Genomic DNA, 23,085 nt, shown 5'->3' with positions numbered 1-23,085 from the left:
CTCTAGGAAAATATAGCATTTCATAAAAAAAAAAAAATAAAACAACATAAAATATTTAAAATAGACGCTTTCAAAAAGCATTTTTTTTTTTTATTCATATACTTTATGTTAACGTTACCACCCACCGAAAACAAAAATATGATAAAAATAGACAATAGTTCATTAGAAAAACTTAAAGAGCAAGATCATATAAATATAGACAACGAAGCTATAAACAATACTATAGTATTAGAAAATGATAAAGAAATAGACAAGAAAGCCAATAGTTTAATCGATCAAAAAAGAAAGCTGAATATAGATGAATTAGAAAATGATTCGCCAGTAGAAACAACACAACTATCTGCAAATACCCTAAAACGTAGGAGAATAGATTTATGGGATATAAAGCAATTACTGGAATATCCTAAAAACAAAACAATATCAACAAATTTAGATATTTTTGACTCATATGATTCACCAGACTGTAAGTAAAAAATTCATAATATTATTTATATTTAGAACTTAAAATTTGCTAGATAAACAAAAACAAACAGAATATCTTTCAATATTACCAACTATTGACAAAATAATGAAAACAGAAGAAGAAATAGAACATGCTATAACAAACGGTTTTTTTGAAAACAACCTTTTTCTTCAAGATTTTATAAGAGAATTCCAGGTTTTTCTTTATTTTCAATTTTTATTTTCAATTTAAATTATCTAATCTATCTTAGGACAATTTTAACGGAAGATATGATGAGCGTGGAACAAAAAATACATTTGAATCACGGAGATATCGTTCAGATAGTCGAATAGATAGTTATAGGGTAATGCATATATTATTATATGACAGCAATAATTAACTTATAATTTTTAGGAAGGCCAATATGAACATCATTATAACCAAAAACAACAAAAAGTGTCAGCAGAATTAAGAGCAGGAGAGGCAACAACATTAAAATTACCGCAAATGGCGGAAATGGGTCTATTTGTATTAGGAGATATCTGGAAATATAGCAGAACTCTTGGTTTTAAACAAAGAGGAAAGGGAAGAGAAAAAATTGAAATCAGAAAAGATTTACAGGTATTTTTTTATATTTTAAACAAAGTATTTTTGCATAATATTATATAGTTAACAGGAATTGATGAATCAACACATTCTTTAACATTCTTATGCCCAAGCTCTACTAATATATATTTTATAAAAGGAGATCCAGGAATTTCTATTAGTAATATTACTACACCAACAATGCTAGAAACACAAATTCTTGATATAGATGGACGTACTGCACATTCAGAAAGACCCAATGGGAATGCATGGAAAAGTATTCGAGTACAGCGTTGCGGTCGAGATATGGGCACATTGTTTGAAGTCAGAATGAAAGCATTCGATTTATATGGTGTATAGTTTTTTATTATTACACCTAGTATTATTATCAAATCATTCCAAACTATAAAACGAAAGATTCATTTTATCTTAATAACATATTATCTAAAACATTATCATACATGTGTAATATATTTCACTAGTTATATCAAGATCTTTATGCAGAATTTCATATGAACTTTTTAAAAGTTTATATTTTTTCCTTAAAAACATTTTATATTAACATTTAAAAATTTCTTTTAAAAACTATAACCCTAAATTCATATAAAAAATAACATCTTAATGGAAAAGAACAGTCAAGCAATTCAAAAATTTATATCAGCATCTAAATCTTGCTCTATTCTAGTAAATCATAAAACTAATTAAATTAAAATTCTAAATATTTTTAGGGTACTATATATGGAAAATGCATAATAAAAAATACAAATAATATACAAAAAGATACATGTATTTCTGAATTTCAAAAATTTAAAAACTGTTTAGAAAAGATAGTTTGTTCCAAATAAATGTACGTAACATTAATTAAAATATTATAGATTAAACGGAAATGGTAATTTAAAAATCAAAGTTCATTTCATTATAAACTTCATTTTAACAAAAAAAGTTATCATTAAGATTTATTATATTATATTTTCTATTATAATAATTTCGATCAAAAATTGAACTCTGTATTTCAAAAAAGTACACTATTAAGAAATTTAGCATACAAATTTATCTATATTTCCATTATATCTATCCTACCATATTACATACAAGCACATGAAATATTTTTAATATTTTTATAGAATAGTAAAAATTATAGAAACATTAAATTTCAAATATATAAAAACATGATTACAAGACTAATATGATATATTTTAAAAAGTAAAAATCAAATCTTGAATTAAAAATAATATACATATAAAAAACTAATATATTTTAAGTAATTAATTACATATATTAATATAAATATTATACAAATAATGTATAAATACTATAAATAGTATTTATACAATTGTATATAAAAAATATGCACTATTTTTTATTTATTATAAAGTTTATATTAAATTTAAAGATAAATATTATAAGAGGTTATATAAAATCAATAACATTACAAAAGTCATTTATTATATGTTCATTTAAATTATTAAATAAAACTATAATTTTTATTTTTCCAAAAAAAGAATACATAAACTTATCAATATTTTTCAATTTTAATGTTAGCTAGAATTCTAAAATAAAAATTCATACCAAATTTTTGTATTTACAACATATAGAAAAGTATTTTAAATAAATAAATCTATAATAATTTTTTAAATTCAAAAATTCAAAAAAAAAAAAAACAAAATTACGTTATGAAAGAAAATATACAAAATAATAAAGAACCAGTAAAAAAAAGGGATTTATGCAATTTCCCATATCCAGAGAAGAGAAATGTATTACCTTAGTTTATTAATTATTATATAATAATAGAAAAATAGGTAGATATTAATAAACAATGGCATACCAGGTATTCAAAAGTTCAAAATATATTAACTCAAAATTTTAGCGATGAGTATGCGTGTTTATTAAATAAAATGGAATTTTATGAAAAGTCTAAAATCTTACCACAATTTATGCCACAGAAATTAATCGAAAATGAACATTTTGACAATTTTTCAAACTTATCCAGTATTAATCATCTCCAAAGCATGAATAATAACTACAATTTTTGCAGAAAAGGTATTTTTTTAATAATTATTGTCAAGAAATTCAAAATCAATTATTAGAAATACAAACTTCAAAAAGATTTATATCCGACAAAATAGAAAACAAAAATGGTCCAAAAATTCAAGAAACTATCCCTAAAAGTTCTTTCAAAAGGCAGGAAGATTCAAGAACTATTATATCTCCTCAAAAAGCTTATGAATTCAACAGTCAATCACAAATTAATTTGGAACCAATCCCTGTAAATCCAGATGAAGATTTTTCTAAAAATGGTATAACAGAGGTTTTTAAGAAAAGCAATGAAAAAATATCTACTTGTATGTTCGAAAAAGATTCTATATCTCTTAAAAATTTTTTTCTAAAACAACAGGTAAGATATCTCTCAAAAAAATCTAATAACCATCTTATTCTAAAAATGATTAAGGAAAAGGAAATGACAGAAGATAACAAGGATAACATTTCACCAGATTTACATACGGAATTTGACTACGCTTCTACTCTTTTTAAAACTGATGATAATGATGAATATTCTTTTTTCAAAAATACTTTTGATACACTAACGGTACAAGATGAAAACATAAAAGATTACGAAAATAATAATAAAAATAATAACATTTCTTCTCAAGTTGATTATAATGATATCTGGAAAACAATTGGTGAAGATACTGATTTCTTACCAGATGAAGTCATATGTACTAACAATGATATTACATTTGATGCAAACGATATAACATTAGATACAAAAACAATGCCGTCAAATGAAAATATGTTTTTTTTGCCAGAAAATAGTACAGAGAGTTACGTCAATCAAGTTTCAAATATGCCTTATCCTTATTTAAATAGTCATGAATTAGACAGATCTTCATCATCTAAAAAACCTAATCTTATGTCAGATACTTACCACTCTAATATGCATATCAATAATATTCAATCATATTCATCAGATACAGATTTCCAAGCAGATATTCTAAGTACAAATAAAACAAAAAATATATTTAATCAATCATCATCTGAAATATCCTCTGAAAATAATATTTCTTTAACCCATACTAGAAGCCAACAATGCATTTATCAGCAATCATATCAGCCAAATAATAATTATTTTTCAACTATAAATTCAGAAAACAATGAAATAGCTACAAAATCATATATTTCTATTAAAGGTGGTTATTTATCTCCATACGACCTTCCCGTACAATTTATACCTAAATTTAGGCGTCTAGCAGATCCAGTTTCTAATAAATATGCTGATATACAAAAACATAATAATTCTTCTGATTACATACAAACAAATATAAATGTAAGTATTTGGAACATATATCTCTCTCGAAATAAGACTTACAATTAATAGACATTTGAAGCAAAATCATCTAAATCTCTACAAAACATGCCAATAGATGAGAATGTTACTAATAATTCTAAAATATTATGTAATGAAACGTTATTAAAAGATATGAATAATGAAAAAGATTTATTAAATTATACATCAACTAATACGTCTATTCCAAATGCTAATACATATTTTATGCAGCAAACATCTAAAACTTATAAAGAAAAAGCAGAAGATAAAAATAAAATGTTTCAAGATCTGCCAATAGAATTCTCTAAAAAATCAAAAATTTCAAATAAAACTATTAATAAAACATATACAAATACTCAAAATACGGAATTTGAAATACAACGTTCAAACATGCAATATACATCGACTGATCAAAAGAACGTGAACGAGATCTATTATAATTCTCATGAAACTAATCAGGATGTTTTCAGCATTATAAACAATAAATCATCTTTATCAGATACACCATTTAATATCAATAGTCTGGAACTAAATACAAAAAAGATAGATATGAATAATTTTTCATTAAGCAATATCAAAAACAGACAAAATATACATAATGAATCTCATATTCAAGAAAATGCACTTGAACAAAATGAATTTTCATATTCAGAAGCAGAAGTAACTAAAAAAATTAATTTATACTCTCAACATTCTTTGGAATCACATTATAACCCAAAAAAATATTTAACTGTTAAAGAAAATACACAAGAACCAAGAAATGAAAAATCTATCAATATTTCTCAAAAATTTCCATCTACTTCTAATTATGAGCCATATACATCTACTATGCAGAAAAATATACAACCTCCTTCGAATTTTCCATTAGATATAGATAATTCATATCTACAATCAGAAAAACAGGATAAATCAGTAGCATCAAACATATATACATCTTTTATATTACCATCTCAATCAATGTCTTCTAATATCCAAAACAACAATTCTATGCTGGATATAAGTGAAAATAATTCCAGAAGATATAATTCTGATGAAAAAACTAGACCTATTTATCATAAAGATAGTTTCGAAAATCCTAGTTATCCTATATTAGTATGGGGATTTGGAGGGAAAATCATAACAATATTTCCAAATAGAACATATATTTCTAACAATTCAAAGTATTTATATTCTAATTTGTCACATACTTCCGGAACATTAAAAATTTCAAATATTAGATCTTATTTTCAAAATTCCGAATTATTAGATATGACAATACCTGGACCATTATTTTCAATATCTAAAAATACTAATAAAGCCCGTAAGAAAGAAGCTATTAAGTGGATGAAGGAAAAAATTCAATCACTAGAGCTTATTAAAGATGATGAAAAACAGGAATTTTTTAATGAAAAAATACTCTTATGGAAAATAATATATATCTTATTAGATAATTGTTTTTCTTCAGATCAATAGTAAGTTTTGTTAATATTTTTCTACTTTTTTTTTATCTAAAATATTTAGTGAAAGTATTCATTCGATTTTAAATCTATTACAACCAAACTTGCAGTTTCCCAATAAAGAACCTGAATTTACGATTACTGCAGATTTTATGAATTCTAGTTCTAACTTGGATACAAATACTCAAGAGATATCATCATATACTGTTACTCGAGAATCCCTAGAACAAATTAAACACTATCTTTTAAATGGTGCCAGAAATGACGCTATCCAATTCTGCTTAGATAAAAAACTTTGGCCGCATGCTCTTCTAATATCTAATTCTATAGGTAAAGGAGTATGGAAATATGTAGCAAAAGAATTCATACGTTCCGAAATTAATGTCAGCAATAAAAGTTTGCAAGGCCTTAAATTTTTCTATGAAGCATTATGCGAAGATGATCTAGATACAGGTTAATTTTAGGATTTTATTAAATCTAAAACTAATTAGAACTTTTTAGGAATTCCTGATTCTTTTTTCAATGGTACTGTTAATATAGAACCTAATAAAACAAAAGAATTTCATAAAGATTATTTGGATAACTGGAAAGAAACATTAGTTATGATTCTTTCTAATCCAAGTAATAAAGATTCCAATATTATACATAATCTAGGAAAACTTCTTATCAAAAATAATTATATAATTCCAGGACATATATGGTATTGCAACATATATATTTTTAGTATTCATTTTTTTGATATAAAAATAGTTTTTTACTGGCAAAAAAAGATTCAGTATTTTCTATGCTTGATATACATAACTCAGACCTTATTTTACTTGGAGGAGATCATATAAATAATCCATCTTCATTTTATCATGATTTAGACAACATAATTTTAAATGAAATTCTAGAACTTTATACAGCTCTTAAATCTCAATCACCTTTTTATGGATATGCTCATTTACAAGCTTATAAATTTTATTATGCAACAATATTAGCAGATTTTGGGTATATATCTGAGGCACAAAGGTTAATCTCATAATTTTTAATATTTTTCATTAATTCATGCAGATATTGCGAATCAATTAATGATATTATTAAAAAATTTTCTAAAGGCTCTCCCTTCTTTCATTTATTATTTATTCAACAATATCAGGAATTTTCATCTCGACTTTTAACTTATGAATCTCTTAATTCAATGCCATCATGGTTTGGAAAAAAAATGTCAAAACCTAAATTAGACAGTTTTTGGGGATCAATTGAAAACAAGTTAAGTAAATTTGTTGCAGGAGAGACTAGTTCTATCGAATCTCAAGAAATTTTAAATAATGATTCAAAACCTTTTGAACGTTTCGCCGAAAAAATATCACATTCCAAAATCCATTCACAAACAAATCTTGAAGCATTAAACACATGTACAGTTGGTCCTTACCTTATACAAAATGAATTTATTTCTCAACCAAATCATCAGAAAAAGCCAATAAAAACATGTCAAAACAACTATGAATTATCACATAATTCATCTATAACTAACTTTGAAGATCCTAACGTTTTTTTAAAAGATAAAAAATATGACCATTTATCTTGTTATCAGCCAATGCCAGAATCCTATGAGACTTCTAATCAAGAATGTTATCTCGAAAATGTTCAGTATTATAAGGAACCTATTATATCAGAAAATAGTTCAGAAAATATTTTAAATAAGGAAGTTTTCAAAGAAAATGATCAGATAGAATTGTCAGAAAATGATAATCCTAATTATTTGGAATCTGGAAATATACAGACTAATGATTTTTATAATACTAAATCCGAACTAAAAGATCTATCCATTACTCAACTTAACTCAGAAGACTCTTGTAACGTTGAATCTAAATCTCAGTCTCCAGGAAATAGTAAAGGTACATAGTTATACTTTTAAAAATATACTTAAAATTCTAGATGAAAATGCAAATTCTAGCTGGTTTAGTAAATGGTGGGGAAAAAAAGAACAATCTAAAGAAAAGAAAATATATAAAGCAAAATTAGGAGAAGAAAATTCATTTGTTTATGATACCGAGCTTAAAAAGTGGATTAATAAAAAGGTAATAATGCATTTTATTTAAATCTCTTAATACAAACAAATATATAGGATAATACTTCAATTTCTGAACATGTTATATCACTACCACCACCACCAAAAAAAACGGAATTATCTCATTCTACAAATTCGATAGCTAAAGAATTGCATTATAATGAATCAAATGAAATGTCTTCTAGTACTATTATACCTAATATCGATTCTATGAACCCTCAATTATCTACTAAATTTAAACATAAACCAGTAGTATCAAATGACGATGCTCTTGATGATTTACTTAAAATGGCATCAGAACATTCTTTAACTAATGGAAATACACAAACAAAAACATTCCCTAGAAAAATAAAAGCAAAAAATACTAAAAATAAATATGTTGATATAATAAACTTAAATCCTTAAATGTTATGCTACTTATTGAGTATTTATTTCAGATATTCATTATCCTGGTATTATTAAACATCAAAAGTTTTAATATATAAATATGCAAAGTTAAATATTTCATTATTTTTTTATTGACGAATTATAAAATTATATATGTAATTTTATATACATTAGCAAGAATAATAACTATAAAATTAAATTTTATAGTATTTCCGTCATTTCAGTTCTCAAAAGAAATACCATATTTACTGCCATTTTGTAATTTCATAATTTGTATTAAAATTTACGTTAAATCTTAATTCTTTATTATATATTAGAAATAAATATAAAAAAGAGTGTTTTAAAACATTATATATACTATTTTTAGTAACTATTATACCGTGTATATGACTATTTTTAATTATTTTTTTTTCTTTTATAAAAACTCCAAAATTCCAAAACCTGATTTTTATTTAAACTTTTAAAAATTCAACCAAAATTATAAAAAAAAATCAAATGAAATTATTAAAAAAAGACAAAAAATAAAATACTTCAGTATATATGCAAGCACATATACCAAATAGTAAATTCTCTATCCCATTACAATCAATGAAAATTGACACAGCTCAACAAAGTCTTACTTCAATAGATAGTGAATCTTGTAGCATATATTCCCAGCATGAGATAACAGAAAATAATAATGATCAAACACCACTTATAAAAAATGAAGTATAATTTTTAAGCTTATTTTTAATTTTAATTCATATTTTTAGAATATTCAACTTTTTGATATTTTGCCTCATACACCATTTTCTATGGATCTTGCAGAGCTTAAACAACAAAATTCTACTAATCATTCTTATAGATCAATACCTATTGTTTCTGGTATAAATTAAATTATTATATTTTAAAAAGAACTAAGTTATAATTTAGGTTTAAATTCATCCACCAATTCACGTAATTATCCGTCTAATGTTATTTCTAATGCAAAATACAATATTTTTACATTTATACCTATATTTTTCTACGAACAGGTATTCTATATACTTCGTGATTAATCTGCTAATTTTAAAGTTTAAACATTTTTTAAATTTATATTTCCTTCTTGTAGCACTTTCTCAATTTATTATACCGTTACGTATAGGATATTTATCTACATATATTGCTCCATTAATTTTCGTTATTTCTGTAACAATGGGAAAAGAACTATTAGATGATTTAGCTAGAAGAAAAAGAGATAATGAAGCAAATTCAGAACCATATATAATTTTGGACAATAATTTACCTAAAAAAAGTCGTGATTTAAAAGTAGGTGACATAATTTTCATACAAAAAGATAAACGTATTCCTTCTGACATTTTATTACTTCACACAAATAATCCAAATGGAGAATGTTTTATCAAAACAGATCAATTAGATGGTGAAACAGACTGGAAATTAAGGTTTTGTCAAAAAGAGTCTTATATCTAATATCTTTAATAATTATTAGAACATCATGTGCAGCAACACAACCCTTTTTTTCAAATGAATCTTTATTTTCTTTAAATGCTATTGTTTATGCACCTCCTCCTATAAAATCTATTCATATGTTTTTTGGAACATTATCAATAAAATCTTCATCCAAAGATATATACAACTATCCATTAACTGTAGATAACATGTTATGGGCAAATACAGTTTTAGCATCTGGCGATCCTATAATTGGTTTAGTAATATATACTGGTATAGAAACAAGACAGGCAATGAATACATCAAAAGCAGGAACTAAAACAGGCTTATTGGAATTAGAAATCAATAATCTCACAAAAGTAATAATATTTTTTTTTTTATTCTGATTAATTTGGAATGAAGATTCTTTGTGTTCTAACATTTATACTAAGTTTTATCTTAGTTTTATTCAATGGTTTTGAAGAAAAATGGTATATATCATTATTTAAATTTCTTATCCTTTTTTCCAGTATTATACCAATTAGGCAATTAAATATAATATATTTTTGAAAATAATTAAATTTTATTAGTCTAAGAGTTAACTTAGATTTGGGAAAATCAGTTTATGCTTATCAAATAGAACATGACCCGGAATTGGAAGGAACTATTGTAAGAACCAGTACAATTCCTGAAGATTTAGGCCGAATAGAATATCTTTTAACAGATAAAACAGGAACTCTTACTCAAAATGGTATTTTTGCTCTATGTTTTTTAAAAATTTAAATATCTTAGACATGAAAATGAAAAAACTTCATATCGGAACATTAGGATATACAAATGAGGCAATGTCAGAAGTAGCTGCCTACATTCGAGAATATAAAAATAATTCAAATACACAGTATGTAGGCCAGAGAGCTAAAAAAGAAATAGGAAACAAGATTAGGGATATAGTTTTTGCGTTATCTGTATGTCATAATGTAATAAATAAATATAAAAAAAATATTTGATGACTCTATTTTAGGTTACTCCAACTATAGACTCAAATAGGAACATAGTTTCATATCAATCATCATCACCGGATGAAATGGCAATTATACAATGGACTAGTAGCATGGGATTAACTCTTCATCAACGAGATAGACATACTATTCAATTGTGCTATCAACATACGGGTGAACTTGTAGAGATGAAAATTCTACATAATTTTCCATTCACTTCAAAATCCAAAAGGATGGGAATTATAGTGCAAATAATGGAAAAATCTAACAAGGACGGAGATATCTGGTTTTTTCAAAAGGGAGCTGATGTGGTTATGCAAAAAATCGTTATGGCTAGTGACTGGTTAGATGAAGAATGCAATAACATGGCTAGAGAAGGTTTAAGAACACTTGTTATTGGAAGAAAAAAATTAAGCAAAGAATCATATGATGTCTTTGTCAAAAAGTAATTACTTAAATAATTTTTATAAATTTATAAACTTGAGATTTTTAGTTATAATCAGGCAGCATTAAACTTGTTTGATAGAGACAAAGCTATTGCAGAAGTAATTGCAAAATTTTTAGAGTGTAACCTCGAACTTTTAGGTTTAACGGGCGTGGAAGATAAATTGCAAAAAGATGTTAAACCATCTTTAGAACTCTTAAGAAACGCAGGAATAAAAATCTGGATGCTTACAGGAGATAAAGCAGAAACTGCAAAATGTGTTGCAGTTAATTCTAAATTTATATCGCGAGGACAATATATTCATATAATAACAAAAGGTAATTCTAATATTAATACATATTTAGTACTTATAAATGTTAGCAAAATCTAAAGAATATATTATAGAACAACTGGAGTTTCTAAAAAACAAACAAGATTCATGCCTTCTTATAGACGGAGAGTCTCTTCAGGTAATATTTTTGATTTTTTTATTCATTTAATATATTTTAGCTATATATGGATTTTTGCAAAATAGAATTTATATCTACAGCAACCAAATTACCATCAGTGATAGCTTGCCGTTGCACACCTACACAAAAAGCAGAAATTGTTAAGCTTATCCAAAATTATACGTTTCGTAAAGTATGTTGTATAGGTGATGGAGGAAATGATGTTAGTATGATTCAAGCTGCAGATGTAGGAATAGGGATTGTAGGAAAAGAAGGCCATCAAGCTAGTTTAGCAGCGGATTTTTCTGTTACACAATTCTATCATTTAACTAAATTACTAGGTATAATACAATATTTTTACTAAACTTTTCTATAATTCTTTTTTTAGTTTGGCATGGACGTAATAGCTATAAACGTTCAGTGAAATTGACTCGTTTTGTAATTCATCGCGGACTTCTAATTAGCGTATGCCAGGTATACTATTCAATTGTATCTGGATTTACTCCTATTGTTCTTTTTAAGGTACTAACACAATATTACATATATATACCTTCATAAATTAATTTATTTATAGGGCTGGCTAATGGTTGGATACGCAACTATTTATACGATGGCACCAGTATTTAGTCTTGTTTTTGACCGTGATGTTAATGAATATTTAACATTTTTATATCCAGAATTATATAAAGAACTTACTAAAGGAAAAACACTTAATTATAAAACATTTTTTATATGGGTTTTTATTTCTGTATATCAAGGTTAAAATGAACTTTTTTTTTACTTGTAAAGTTAATTTTAATAGGAATTTCTATTATGTTATTATCATATATTTTTATCGGATTGAATAAAATGAAAACACTAACAACAGTAACATTTACCGCTTTAATTTTAAATGAACTGATCATGGTAATTATAGAAATGTGTACATGGTTTTTTAAAATTTTTATGATAAATTTTAACTAATAATATTTAGGCATAAAATTATGATTTTAGCAGAAATAGCTACTTTAATTATTTATATTGTATCTATTCCATTTCTTAATGATTATTTTGGTAAAAATATTACAGTTCATCTATTTAATCTTATTTTATAAACAGATTTAAATTATATAAAAACTATTGATTTTTTCTGGAAAACAATAGTAATTACATCAGTCTCACTAATACCACCTTGGATAGCAAAGACTCTAAAAAGGAAAATTAAGCCTCCAAACTATGCTAAATTACAAGTATAAAATATTGTGTATATATCTAGAATTAAGGAAATATATTTCTAATTTATCACCAAAATATGATTATCTTAAATATTTTATTAAAACTTTTTTTTGTTTTTCTCTTTAATTTTTACCTAGACGTTTTCTTTTAGATAATTTAAATGCACCATATATTATTTTTTCGTTTGTTTTTCTAACTAAATATTTAAATCGATTTAAATTATTTAAAGAATTACCCAAGGAACTTATTTCTCAAATTTTATCGGAAGAAATTGCAGACTGAAAAAAAACATAATTATTTCGAAATTCATCATGTCTTTATACAATCAGAAATAAAATCTATTATACTTAATTATATCTACTTATATATAAAATAAAATTCTTCAATTTTTAATTGCAAATTCAAATATTTGTATCTTTAATTTTACAGTTTTAGAGAATGCTCTTAAAATAGGAAAAAGACTAAATAAAAAACCATCTGTTTCGACAAAACTACCATAATATTTCATGTAAGAAATAAGTCTTCTAATTTCTATATTCTAAATAATATTTTATACTAAAAAAATTAAAATAAACTTTTGGAAAAATTAATCATTAAGATCTTAAAATAAGCATTAATTAATAGTATACATAATATAAAATGAAAATACTAAGACTTTAAACTTAATTGAACTATATCAATTAATAATTTCACAAAAATATAAAAATTCTCAACGTTTTATTTATTTTTTTAACATTATTTAAATTTTATATTTTACAAAAACTTAAAAATATACTCAAAATTAATAAAAATATTTTTTCAATAAAATATTAAAGTTTCTCTAACATAAAACTAATTTAAACTAATTTTCAATTTTAAATCATAAACTTTATATTATAAAAAATTAATACAAACTAATAATATTAAAAACTCTTTATTGTAAAACAAAAATAATTAAAACATTTAAGGTTATAATTTACAGTTATTTTAAATATCTATTTTCTTAATATAAATTATTACTAAATTATATTTTTATTTCTAAAATATCTAAAAATTTAATAACTTTATTCTTGATTTTTAAATAACTTTAAACAATTCGCAAATCAAAAAATTTATTTAAATAATACACAATTTTTAATAAAAATATTTATATATATTAACTTAGAAGAGTATTATTCAATAAATATATATGCTATTGTATTTAATTAAATATAAACTTCAAAAATATTTTTAAATTAATAGACAAAAACATGATTACATAATACTATTATAATTATACGAATTTTAAATATTCTTAAAATTTAATTTTTAGAATAACATTTAACAAAAAAAGATCAAGTAACTATAAATAATATTTTTAAATAAATAATACATAATATTTTAAAATGTATAAAAAATTCATACAAAAAATTCATTATTTTTTTATTATAAAAACTTAATATCGTTTAAATTCTGTTATATTAAACTATATTAGCATTTTAATACAAATAACATATTAAAACATTTAATTTAAAAAATATTAATGTTATTTAATTAATAACTCTGAATCACATATATATATATTTATAACAAAAACAATAATTCTCGTTGAATCATATATTTTCATTTTTTAATTATTTAATTAAATACTTTAAATATCATAAAACCAAAAATAAACCATTTTTATAAACAAAATAACTAAAACTATGCTTCAAATTATTTAATAAACAACGTCATTAAAAAAATAGACAATCAACTTTGTTAAACGCCTATATAATTACCCATCATATATGAATATTACAGCTACAGTATTGAAAAATATGGATTTCCGCTAATTCATAGCATAAAATATATAGAAAATATTAAAAACTATATTTCATAAAAACATACTATTTATCCTTTTTATACTTTAAAAACTTAACGTTAAATCGCTACTTAAAAACATACTTTTGACAATGCTTCATTTCTAGTTTCATAAGTTCTTCTAAATTCCTTCCATTTCATTTTCTAGTTTATGATTTAGATATTGATTTGTATCATTCATTTTATCTTGTGATTGATCTTTATTTATTGAATAATCTAATCCATTTACCGAAGAATTATCTTTTAGCACCGGAGGAACTCTCGATATTTTTCCACATCTTAAACCTTCAAGCATACTTTGCGCTTTTGCAGCAACATCCTTATTTGACATTGTTCCAGATGGTACTGAAACTGGCGACATCGTAGAAGTAGATGATTGTACCAAAGACATTTTTGAAATAGATGAATTATATTCGGCTTCTACATCCCTCATTTTAATAGCTAGCTCATTTACCGGAGACGATGAAAAAGAAGACGTAGAATCATTTTTTGTAATATTATGATTGTCTGAATAATGAGAGCTAGTAATTTGGAAATTTTTAGCAACTAGTCTTCTTCTTACTTTCCTACTTTCTGCAGGTGCTACTCTAAGTTTTTCAAGTAAATTATCCATAATAGCAGTATCAGATTTAGCATTTTCATCCATCGCAGTATCCAAAATATTACTTTTTGATGCAGCATTCAATGCCCTTCTCCTAAGAAGTTGACGATGGGATTCTTCTTCAAACTCTAAATTTTCTTTTTGCGCTTTCTAAAAATCTATTAATTATATACTATAAAATCAATTATCAGTACCCTATAATCATTAGAAAACATTTCAAATTTACGAAAAAACGTTGATTTAGCTTGAGAATCCGAAGGTTCTTCACCAAAATATCTTAAAACATTTTCAAAGGTTGTTTCCATACTATTAAAATGATCTTGTATATATCCAACTTTCTTTTTTGCCTCTGGGAGAAACGGAAGGATAATATTCAATATTTTATCTTCAGGATGAAATACAGAAGCATCACTAAGACTTCCAGTATTACAAGCTCTTTCAATGCTAAAAACATTATCAACCAACATTTTGCATTCCGAATTAATATGATCAAGATTAATCTTTGCAGCCAAGCCAACATCTTTAAAATCATCCAGAAATTCTTCTAACTGAGGAAAATTAGTACGAACTACCTTTTCTACTAAATGCAAAAACGTTAAAGAATTTCTATCATCTTTTGTCATAGGAAGCCGTTGGAGCGTTGTCATTTTAAATCCATAAGCCTGTTTTCCAGAATCATTCATATAATTCCCAACATGCAAAATTACATCTAATAATTCTCTAAAATTTTGAGAACCCTTTATAGCTAATGCAGCCGTCTCTATACACTTGATATCTCTAACAAGATCAGTATAAGAACGTTCTAAATTAATCTTCATTTTTAATGCCATCATCCTTCTCTGCCAATAATGTCCCAAATCAATAAACAAATATAAATATATTTGATCCCATCGACTAAGCTCTTCTATATTTTTTTCAGGATTTATCCTTGTTCCACCAGAAGACCAATCCGTTCTATAAGGCTCTAAACCTGCTTTTAATTGTTCAATACCTAATAATTTATCATCACTAAGAAAATCAATAAGATCCATAGTATCCATATCACAATGAAGAATCTTAATTACAATTTCAGACACTGACAAATTCGAAAATTTATGAAAATTTATACCAAAACGTTGCTGAAGATCAGAAGATAAAAACTCTTTTTTCCTTGATGTTCTAGTGTTTATAATCTTTGTTTCTTTCATAGCAAATGCCCTTTCAATCTCGTCTAATATACCTTTTTTGGAAAGAACTCCAGCTAAAGCATTAGGATCTAATTTCATTTGAGCCCAAAGAGTATACTCTACACCAGTATCAAGTTTATCCCAATGCATTTGTTTCAATTTCTTCTTCGACCTCATCATCATAACTTGTGTTTTAATTTCTGGATTAATGAACGGAAGTCCAGTTCTACCAACTTCTCCACTATGCAAAGGTATTTCCTGAACAACTTCAGACTTTTCCAAGGAAATTTGAGGTTGTGAAGAAACACCATTAAGAACAGAAGTAGCAGAATCATTACATGTCTTCATCTGTGGATTATTTGTCAAAAACACAGGAGGAGGAGGAGGAGGAGGAGGAAGCGGAGAGATATCCAATGCATTTTGAGAATTTATGAATCCAGAAGCAGCCATATTTGGACAAAGAGAAGGAAGAGGAGGCGGCAGTGGAGGAGGAGGAGGAGGAGGAGGAGGTGGTGGTGGTGGTGGTGGTGGTGGAAGAGAAGGTAATGATAAAGAAATATCAGTAGAAGTCTCTGAAGGAATATTTTGAGTGACCTTTTCATCAGAAAGAGGTGTCCCTGAACTTAAAGTTTGAGAACAACTTGATACATTATCATTATTCCATGCAAGATTATCCAGATCAGTACTTTCAGTCTGAGTCTCAGAAAATATAACATGTCCAATAATATCATCTGTATCTTCATTACTATTTAAATGTCTTAATTTAGAAGAAAGTTCATCCATAAAAACATAATCAGTGCTTTCTTCGACATGCTCTTTTTTATATTGCACTATTTGCTGCACACCACCTAATCTTTTCGTATCATGAACATAATTTGTAGAAATAACTCGTACGCTTGATCTTGAATGATGTTTAATAGTACGAGGAGAAAGCTTACTAGGTTTAGCTCTAGTTGAACCAAAAAATGACGGCTTTTCATGTGTATCTTGAGATTGTAATATTTGATCTTCATCATTTTTTTGAGAACCGATATCTTTCGGACTTAATTGAAGACTTTCCATACGACTTCGAAGTTCCTAAATATTATAAATATATTTTTTTTCTAAAATAAAATAAAAAATACTTTTAAACGTTTACTCGAAGTAATATTTTGCCAAGCTTTTCCTTCCAATTTATATTCAGTCTTTTTCCGCTCCAATTGTTTCTCCAGTTTATCCATTAACGCTTTTCTATCCACAATACCTTTACTATTTTCCCATATTTCAGGATTTGTGTCACGTATTATCATATAAAGTTCTCTTGTTTCAATCTCACTTTTCTGAAGTTGCAACATATGAACTCTTTGTAATTCTTCTACTTCATTTCTTAAAATAGCGTTTTGCCTTCTCTGTGTTTCAAGTGCCTCTGCTTGTTCCATTAACTCTTTCTTTAATTTCCCAACTAAGCCATTAGCACCTGCTGCAATTTCGGCAGCCATAGTATCCCTCTCTATAGCAGTTCTTTCTGCGATCATACGTGCCTCTCTAGCTTCTTCTACTGCTTTTCGAGCCTCCTCATCAGTATGAAGTTTACTAACGACACCTTGTATAGAAAAATTCAAGGCATGTGTAGGATCCATTCCAGCCATACGATGATCCATAACAACATATGTAAGAATAGCATCAATCAGTTGAAATAATTTAGAGCGGTTCTCTCCATCATCTCGTATCAATAAAAGATGTTGTAATGTAGAAAGAAAAAAGTCCTGGGCTCTAGTGCCTTCAATACGTTTCCATATCAAACCCATCAATTCCAATGGATTGTCTAGATTTTTAATTTCATCTTGAGCATCTTTTTCAAACAAATCTTCATAATCAAGAGCTTCGTCGTTTTCAAATTTTTCAAGTTGACGATCTATTATATCATAATTAAATTGCTGCATTTTTAAAGCCATTCTTTGATATCCACATGCTTTAAACTGACTACGAATATGTAATCTTTCTCTAACATCGTCTGCACCGTTGCATAAAGAGTTAATCAAAAAAAGATTTGCAAGAGCATATTCCATGAGAATATTTTCAACACCCATTCCACCACGACGTATTTCATCGCTAGCACCAACGAGACTTCCCATTTTCCCTCTTCCATCTACAGTAAGCTCAAGAACTCTCATCCATGCATCGAAACGACCAAGTTCACCCAAATATGATCGTAAGTGATCCAAAGAAGCAAGCACAACAGAATGACCATTTGGCTTATCCCAATGACATATAAAAGTTAAGACCTCGGCAGCAAGTTTTCTAGAAGGAAGATGAGGCGAAAGCAACGAACTTGCTACAGAGTTTACACAAGACTGATGCTCAATAGCATCGTCCGCTCCATACTAAAATAATAATTAAAAGAAAATACCTGTAAAAATGAAAACTAACAGTATTGTTTAAAAGTGATTTAAGACATTTTAAAATTTCTAATTCTTTAAGTATATCATCATCTCGCCTAAAAATGTTAACTAAATAAAACAATAAAAACATAATACTTATTAACGCGCTGAGTTATATGACTCAAAACATTAGTTAAAGCAATCTGTCCTTGACATTTAATAAAAGATCTCACCCAGCTAATATTATTAATAACATATAACTAGCTAAAACTAAATTATACCTAATAGGCTGAGTTCGCAAAGAAACACTTAAAGTTGACAATTGCTTAATTTTAATCGTATTATTAACAATCTTACGAACAAACCACTGGGGAGAACCCTTATCAGCCTCATAACCATGAGAACTAATCCATTTTTTCTATAAAACAAATCAATAAAATATTAAAACTAAGAAAAAAAACCCTATTCTGGTATTCTTGAAGAGCATCTTGATAAATCATTTGCCATTTCTTAGAAGCTGACCAATTCATCATTTTTCCACGAGAATCGAAGGGAATATTCTTCATGTTCTATATATATGTATACATATGATTAATATATAATCAAGAGAACGTACAAGAAGCTCAACAAACATATGCTCAATAATAGAGTGATCCTTTGGCCTTTCAAAAGAAAATTCACCATTTGATCCTATTGCATTATAGGAAAAAAGTCCCAAACGCTGGAAATCTTCAGAATACGAACTACGAGAACTTGAAACACTATGTTGATCATCACTAATATTACGCCTACTCGGCCCACTAGATGACCCAACAGAAGCATTAGATTCCCTACATGAAGCATTCTTATGCGATGTAATAGCTTTCGACCCACAAGACATAGATACATTAGAATAGCTACCACTTGGTGCCGAACCTATTTCACCATATTAATAACGTTATTATAACGATAGAAATAAAAGCACCGGAATTTAAAGAAACAATACTGCTACCATCAGTAGCTTCTAATATAGTCTTTGAAGATGTATTCCCAAGAATTATAGGACGAGTTCCAGAAACCATAATTTCACCATAAGGAACAGAAGAAAGACTATCATCAGTTTTTTTATCCTTATTCAAAATCTCCCTAATACGTTTCCCAAAAAACTGTTGTTGAGATGACTCTGTAGGTGTCTTTATCTTTCTCGAAGTCTTTTCCTGCATATCTTATTCATTCAATTCTCCACATACTTTCATTATTTCATATCAAGAGAATATCCATTGCTCTTTCTATTAATCCTTCTTTTTATAATATTCAATGTTTAACACTAATCTACTCAGCTTGTCAACAATAATTTTAAATCAACATTTTATATGCACAGATTTTCGAAACATTAGAAAAATAAGCAGTAAAACCACAGAATTTTAAAATAGAACTAAACAAAACCAAAAATAATCATCCATATATTTTATTTACTTGTTTATATGTAATTTATAAAAAAAATTGACTAAAAGCAATATTCTAAAATAAAAATATTAACTAAAAATTTATAATAGTAAATCTTTTTTTTTAAAAAATGATTCAATGTAAATAACATTTTTTTCACTATACATTTATTATCTCATTTTAAATAAAAAAACACAATTTTATTGTATATTGATATCTATTTTTAAATTAAATTCAAAACATAATTCTACGTTTTTTCAATTAAACATTTATATCTAATTAAAAGAATATAATATCAACCTAGGATAATGATAATAAAATTTCCTTCAAGAACATAATTTATAACCATTTTCTACAAAAAAATCGAATTTCATAATGATTTATAACAATCTAAAAATTAAATATTTTATTAAATATTTATAATACTAATATTAGTCCAAAGACAAATAATACCAGGATATAAAAACTATAAATAATATATGTAAGCTCTAAGTTTTAAAATATTTTTTACTTCGAAAACAATTCTATTATTTTTTTTAAAAATTTATAAATACATTGTTACTTATATCAAGTATCAACCCTCTAATTTAATAAAAAAGTTCTTAAAAATGGAAATATCTTATACAGACATTTATGCATTTAATTTTAGTCAAAATAATATATCATATATTTAATTACATTTTTCAAACGCTCTAAATATATTTCGTCATTCAAAATTTAAAAAGCTTGATAAAAAACAAAACCTTTTATTATGTTATGTTATATATATAATGACAAATTCAAAATTATATAAAAGTATATCACAGACAATCAATATTCTATAAAGATTAATATATTAATAGAAACTACAGAAGAAAATGAGACACCCTTTTTTTATTCATTTCTTTTTACAATTTTTCTGACAATTATTGCTGCTATTATACTTATACTTAGTTATAAAAAAGCTATTAAACTAGTTCCAAACAGGAAAAGATATATACATATATTTAATCCCATTTCTGACTTTAATAGAATGAAAATACCATTGCAACTATTCCCTGATAATAAAATAAGAATAAGATTAAGTGATGAAGAAGCCATTAATTATGCGTTTGATGATAGCGATAATGAAAACTCAATTCTCATTTATAAAAAAGAAAAAATGCAACCATTATAAAATTCTCAAAAGCATTGATGTTCATAAAACAATTTTAACAAATTCAATAATCTTAAATAAAAGAAAAAAATGCAAAAAAATCCTGTACAAATAATACCAATATATGTTTACTAATAATTATAAAAAATATAATGTATTTTATTTTCCAATACAAAATTTTGAAAAAATAGCACCAAGAACTTCTTCTATATCAATTCTTCCACAAATTTTACCTAACTCGTCACTTGCATATCTTAAATTATCCGCACCAATAACAATATCCTTAATATTACCATCTTCAAATATTAATATTATTTATCATTAATTTAAGAACATACTTAAAAAAATCTGCAAATGGCCTAAACATTTTTCAAGATGCTCTCTATGCCTAGCATTCGCTCCAACCACTTCTTGACTATTTTCAAATAAAATCAATTTTCTTAATTGATTATTAATAGAAAAGATTAGATCACGAATTCCCGCATTAGTATTACAGGAAACAGGAAAAATAAAACTAGAAGATATTCCTGTTAAAAATTCAATTTTTTTTAAATCCATATACTTTTCTGAGTCCAGTAAATCAATTTTATTTAGAACTAAAATAATTTGTTGATTAGATGTATTTTGATGAATTAGTAAGTATCGAAGCGAAGATACATTAGCTTCAATATCAGTAATATCTAAAACACAGATACGCATAAAAGACTTTTCAATATTTTCATAAGCCCTTTTTATCCCTTCCTTCTCAACAAAACCAAGACTATTTTCTTCCCTTAAACCAGCAGTGTCACTAAATATTACAGGAAATCCTCCTATATCAACAACAACATCAATAATATCACGAGTCGTTCCAGGTTCTGAAGATACAATACTTACAGATCTCTTGGCAATTATATTTAAGAGAGATGATTTCCCAACATTTGGTAATCCAAAAATAGATACTTTTATACCATGCCTTAATAATTCACAGCGAACAGATTCTTTCAAATGATCCTGAACTCTAATTACAAATTTTTCAACTTTTTTATATACTAAACAGTTAGATAAATAGCCTATTATATCTTGCTGCAAACTTTGAAAATATATATTATCATTAATATCATCATCTTCACCAAAATCTATGATGGCTTCTAAATGTGATCTATAATCAATCAATTCATCTCTCCATCCATCGTAAAGAGATTTCAAAAATCCCTTCAACATTTAATCTGATAAATTAATCATCAAAAATCATACTTCAACTTGTCGAACAGCCAACTTTCTTTGTTCCTCTGTTTCCGCATTAATTATATCATATAATCCTTCTGCCTGTGTAAGATCCAACTTCCCATTCTCATAAGACCTTCTAGAAAAATCACCAGCCTCAGCATATTGAACATTACAATCACTAGAAGAAATAGCATCTAAAACAGCACGAATAACAGCTGGTCCTCCATGAACATGCAATTCAGCCATATCCTCCCCTGTAAAAGAGAAAGGTCCTTTAAATAAAAGAACACATGCTTTGTCCAGAAGCTCATTTGTCTTCGGATGTCTAATTTCTCGAAGACTCATATATCTCAATTTTGGAAGTTTTCTAGAGGGGCAAAGTGCCTGAACCACCTATGAAAAACATTTTAAATATCATAAAATAAACTCTAAAGATAAATTACACGGAATGATTCAGGTCCAGATATTCTTATCAAAGCAACAGCTGATTTACCTAATGGTGTTGATAAGGCATAAATTGTCTTAAATACATATGAAGAATGGTAAAGTGGAATATCCTTTAAAAGAGGTAAAAAAAACATACAATCTCTAAAAGAGCTGTAGAAACTGTCTTAAAACACAATAGTTACACCCTTTATACTACAAAA

General features: G+C 26.1%; 7 protein-coding genes across 7 annotated transcripts; 5 read left to right on the top strand and 2 right to left on the bottom strand.

Annotated features, from left to right (window-relative positions):
• Positions 1 to 6: 6 nt before the first annotated feature.
• On the top strand, positions 7 to 1,422 carry PNEG_02525 (hypothetical protein). Its single transcript, XM_007876344.1, has 5 exons — positions 7 to 463; positions 516 to 658; positions 714 to 806; positions 857 to 1,063; positions 1,112 to 1,422. Exons 1-5 carry the CDS (start codon positions 106 to 108, stop codon positions 1,385 to 1,387), a joined length of 1,077 nt encoding a protein of 358 aa, XP_007874535.1. The 5' UTR covers positions 7 to 105; the 3' UTR covers positions 1,388 to 1,422.
• A 226-nt stretch (positions 1,423 to 1,648) lies between these two features.
• PNEG_03612 (hypothetical protein) lies at positions 1,649 to 2,231 on the top strand (the record flags this gene model as incomplete). Its single annotated transcript, XM_007876437.1, has 3 exons — positions 1,649 to 1,711; positions 1,756 to 1,857; positions 1,903 to 2,231. 3 exons carry the CDS (start codon positions 1,649 to 1,651, stop codon positions 1,918 to 1,920), a joined length of 183 nt encoding a protein of 60 aa, XP_007874628.1. The 3' UTR covers positions 1,921 to 2,231.
• Positions 2,232 to 2,689: 458 nt separating this feature from the next.
• On the top strand, positions 2,690 to 8,306 carry PNEG_02524 (hypothetical protein). The gene is made up of 12 exons (XM_007876343.1): positions 2,690 to 2,781; positions 2,827 to 2,855; positions 2,895 to 3,067; positions 3,115 to 3,422; positions 3,477 to 4,352; positions 4,404 to 5,803; positions 5,853 to 6,241; positions 6,290 to 6,488; positions 6,539 to 6,799; positions 6,842 to 7,668; positions 7,709 to 7,851; positions 7,899 to 8,306. The coding sequence occupies exons 1-12, from the start codon at positions 2,701 to 2,703 to the stop codon at positions 8,244 to 8,246; spliced, it is 5,034 nt and encodes a 1,677-aa protein (XP_007874534.1). The 5' UTR covers positions 2,690 to 2,700; the 3' UTR covers positions 8,247 to 8,306.
• Positions 8,307 to 8,768: 462 nt separating this feature from the next.
• Positions 8,769 to 12,789, top strand: PNEG_02523 (hypothetical protein; the record flags this gene model as incomplete). The annotated part of the gene is made up of 17 exons (XM_007876342.1): positions 8,769 to 8,936; positions 8,981 to 9,092; positions 9,141 to 9,241; positions 9,282 to 9,649; positions 9,697 to 10,015; positions 10,059 to 10,180; positions 10,226 to 10,386; positions 10,428 to 10,612; positions 10,657 to 11,078; positions 11,127 to 11,395; positions 11,439 to 11,527; positions 11,568 to 11,847; positions 11,895 to 12,028; positions 12,081 to 12,264; positions 12,309 to 12,435; positions 12,480 to 12,559; positions 12,605 to 12,789. The coding sequence occupies 17 exons, from the start codon at positions 8,769 to 8,771 to the stop codon at positions 12,739 to 12,741; spliced, it is 3,258 nt and encodes a 1,085-aa protein (XP_007874533.1). The 3' UTR covers positions 12,742 to 12,789.
• Positions 12,790 to 14,663: 1,874 nt separating this feature from the next.
• PNEG_02522 (hypothetical protein) lies at positions 14,664 to 19,871 on the bottom strand (the record flags this gene model as incomplete). The annotated part of the gene is made up of 9 exons (XM_007876341.1): positions 14,664 to 15,293; positions 15,338 to 17,386; positions 17,434 to 18,672; positions 18,719 to 18,785; positions 18,826 to 18,906; positions 18,951 to 19,087; positions 19,131 to 19,238; positions 19,286 to 19,584; positions 19,634 to 19,871. The coding sequence occupies 9 exons, from the start codon at positions 19,869 to 19,871 to the stop codon at positions 14,664 to 14,666; spliced, it is 4,848 nt and encodes a 1,615-aa protein (XP_007874532.1).
• A 993-nt stretch (positions 19,872 to 20,864) lies between these two features.
• On the top strand, positions 20,865 to 21,343 carry PNEG_02521 (hypothetical protein; the record flags this gene model as incomplete). Its single annotated transcript, XM_007876340.1, has 2 exons — positions 20,865 to 20,889; positions 20,937 to 21,343. 2 exons carry the CDS (start codon positions 20,865 to 20,867, stop codon positions 21,248 to 21,250), a joined length of 339 nt encoding a protein of 112 aa, XP_007874531.1. The 3' UTR covers positions 21,251 to 21,343.
• A 45-nt stretch (positions 21,344 to 21,388) lies between these two features.
• On the bottom strand, positions 21,389 to 23,019 carry PNEG_02520 (tRNA modification GTPase TrmE; the record flags this gene model as incomplete). The annotated part of the gene is made up of 5 exons (XM_007876339.1): positions 21,389 to 21,525; positions 21,568 to 22,260; positions 22,303 to 22,423; positions 22,466 to 22,831; positions 22,882 to 23,019. The coding sequence occupies 5 exons, from the start codon at positions 23,017 to 23,019 to the stop codon at positions 21,389 to 21,391; spliced, it is 1,455 nt and encodes a 484-aa protein (XP_007874530.1).
• Positions 23,020 to 23,085: the final 66 nt, after the last annotated feature.

The sequence above is a fragment of the Pneumocystis murina genome, assembly GCF_000349005.2.
Source record: "Pneumocystis murina B123 chromosome Unknown supercont1.11, whole genome shotgun sequence".
Classification (NCBI taxonomy): domain Eukaryota; kingdom Fungi; phylum Ascomycota; class Pneumocystomycetes; order Pneumocystales; family Pneumocystaceae; genus Pneumocystis; species Pneumocystis murina.
The sequence above is the reverse complement of the archived record's forward strand: the minus strand, read 5'-3'. Positions and strand labels throughout refer to the sequence as shown.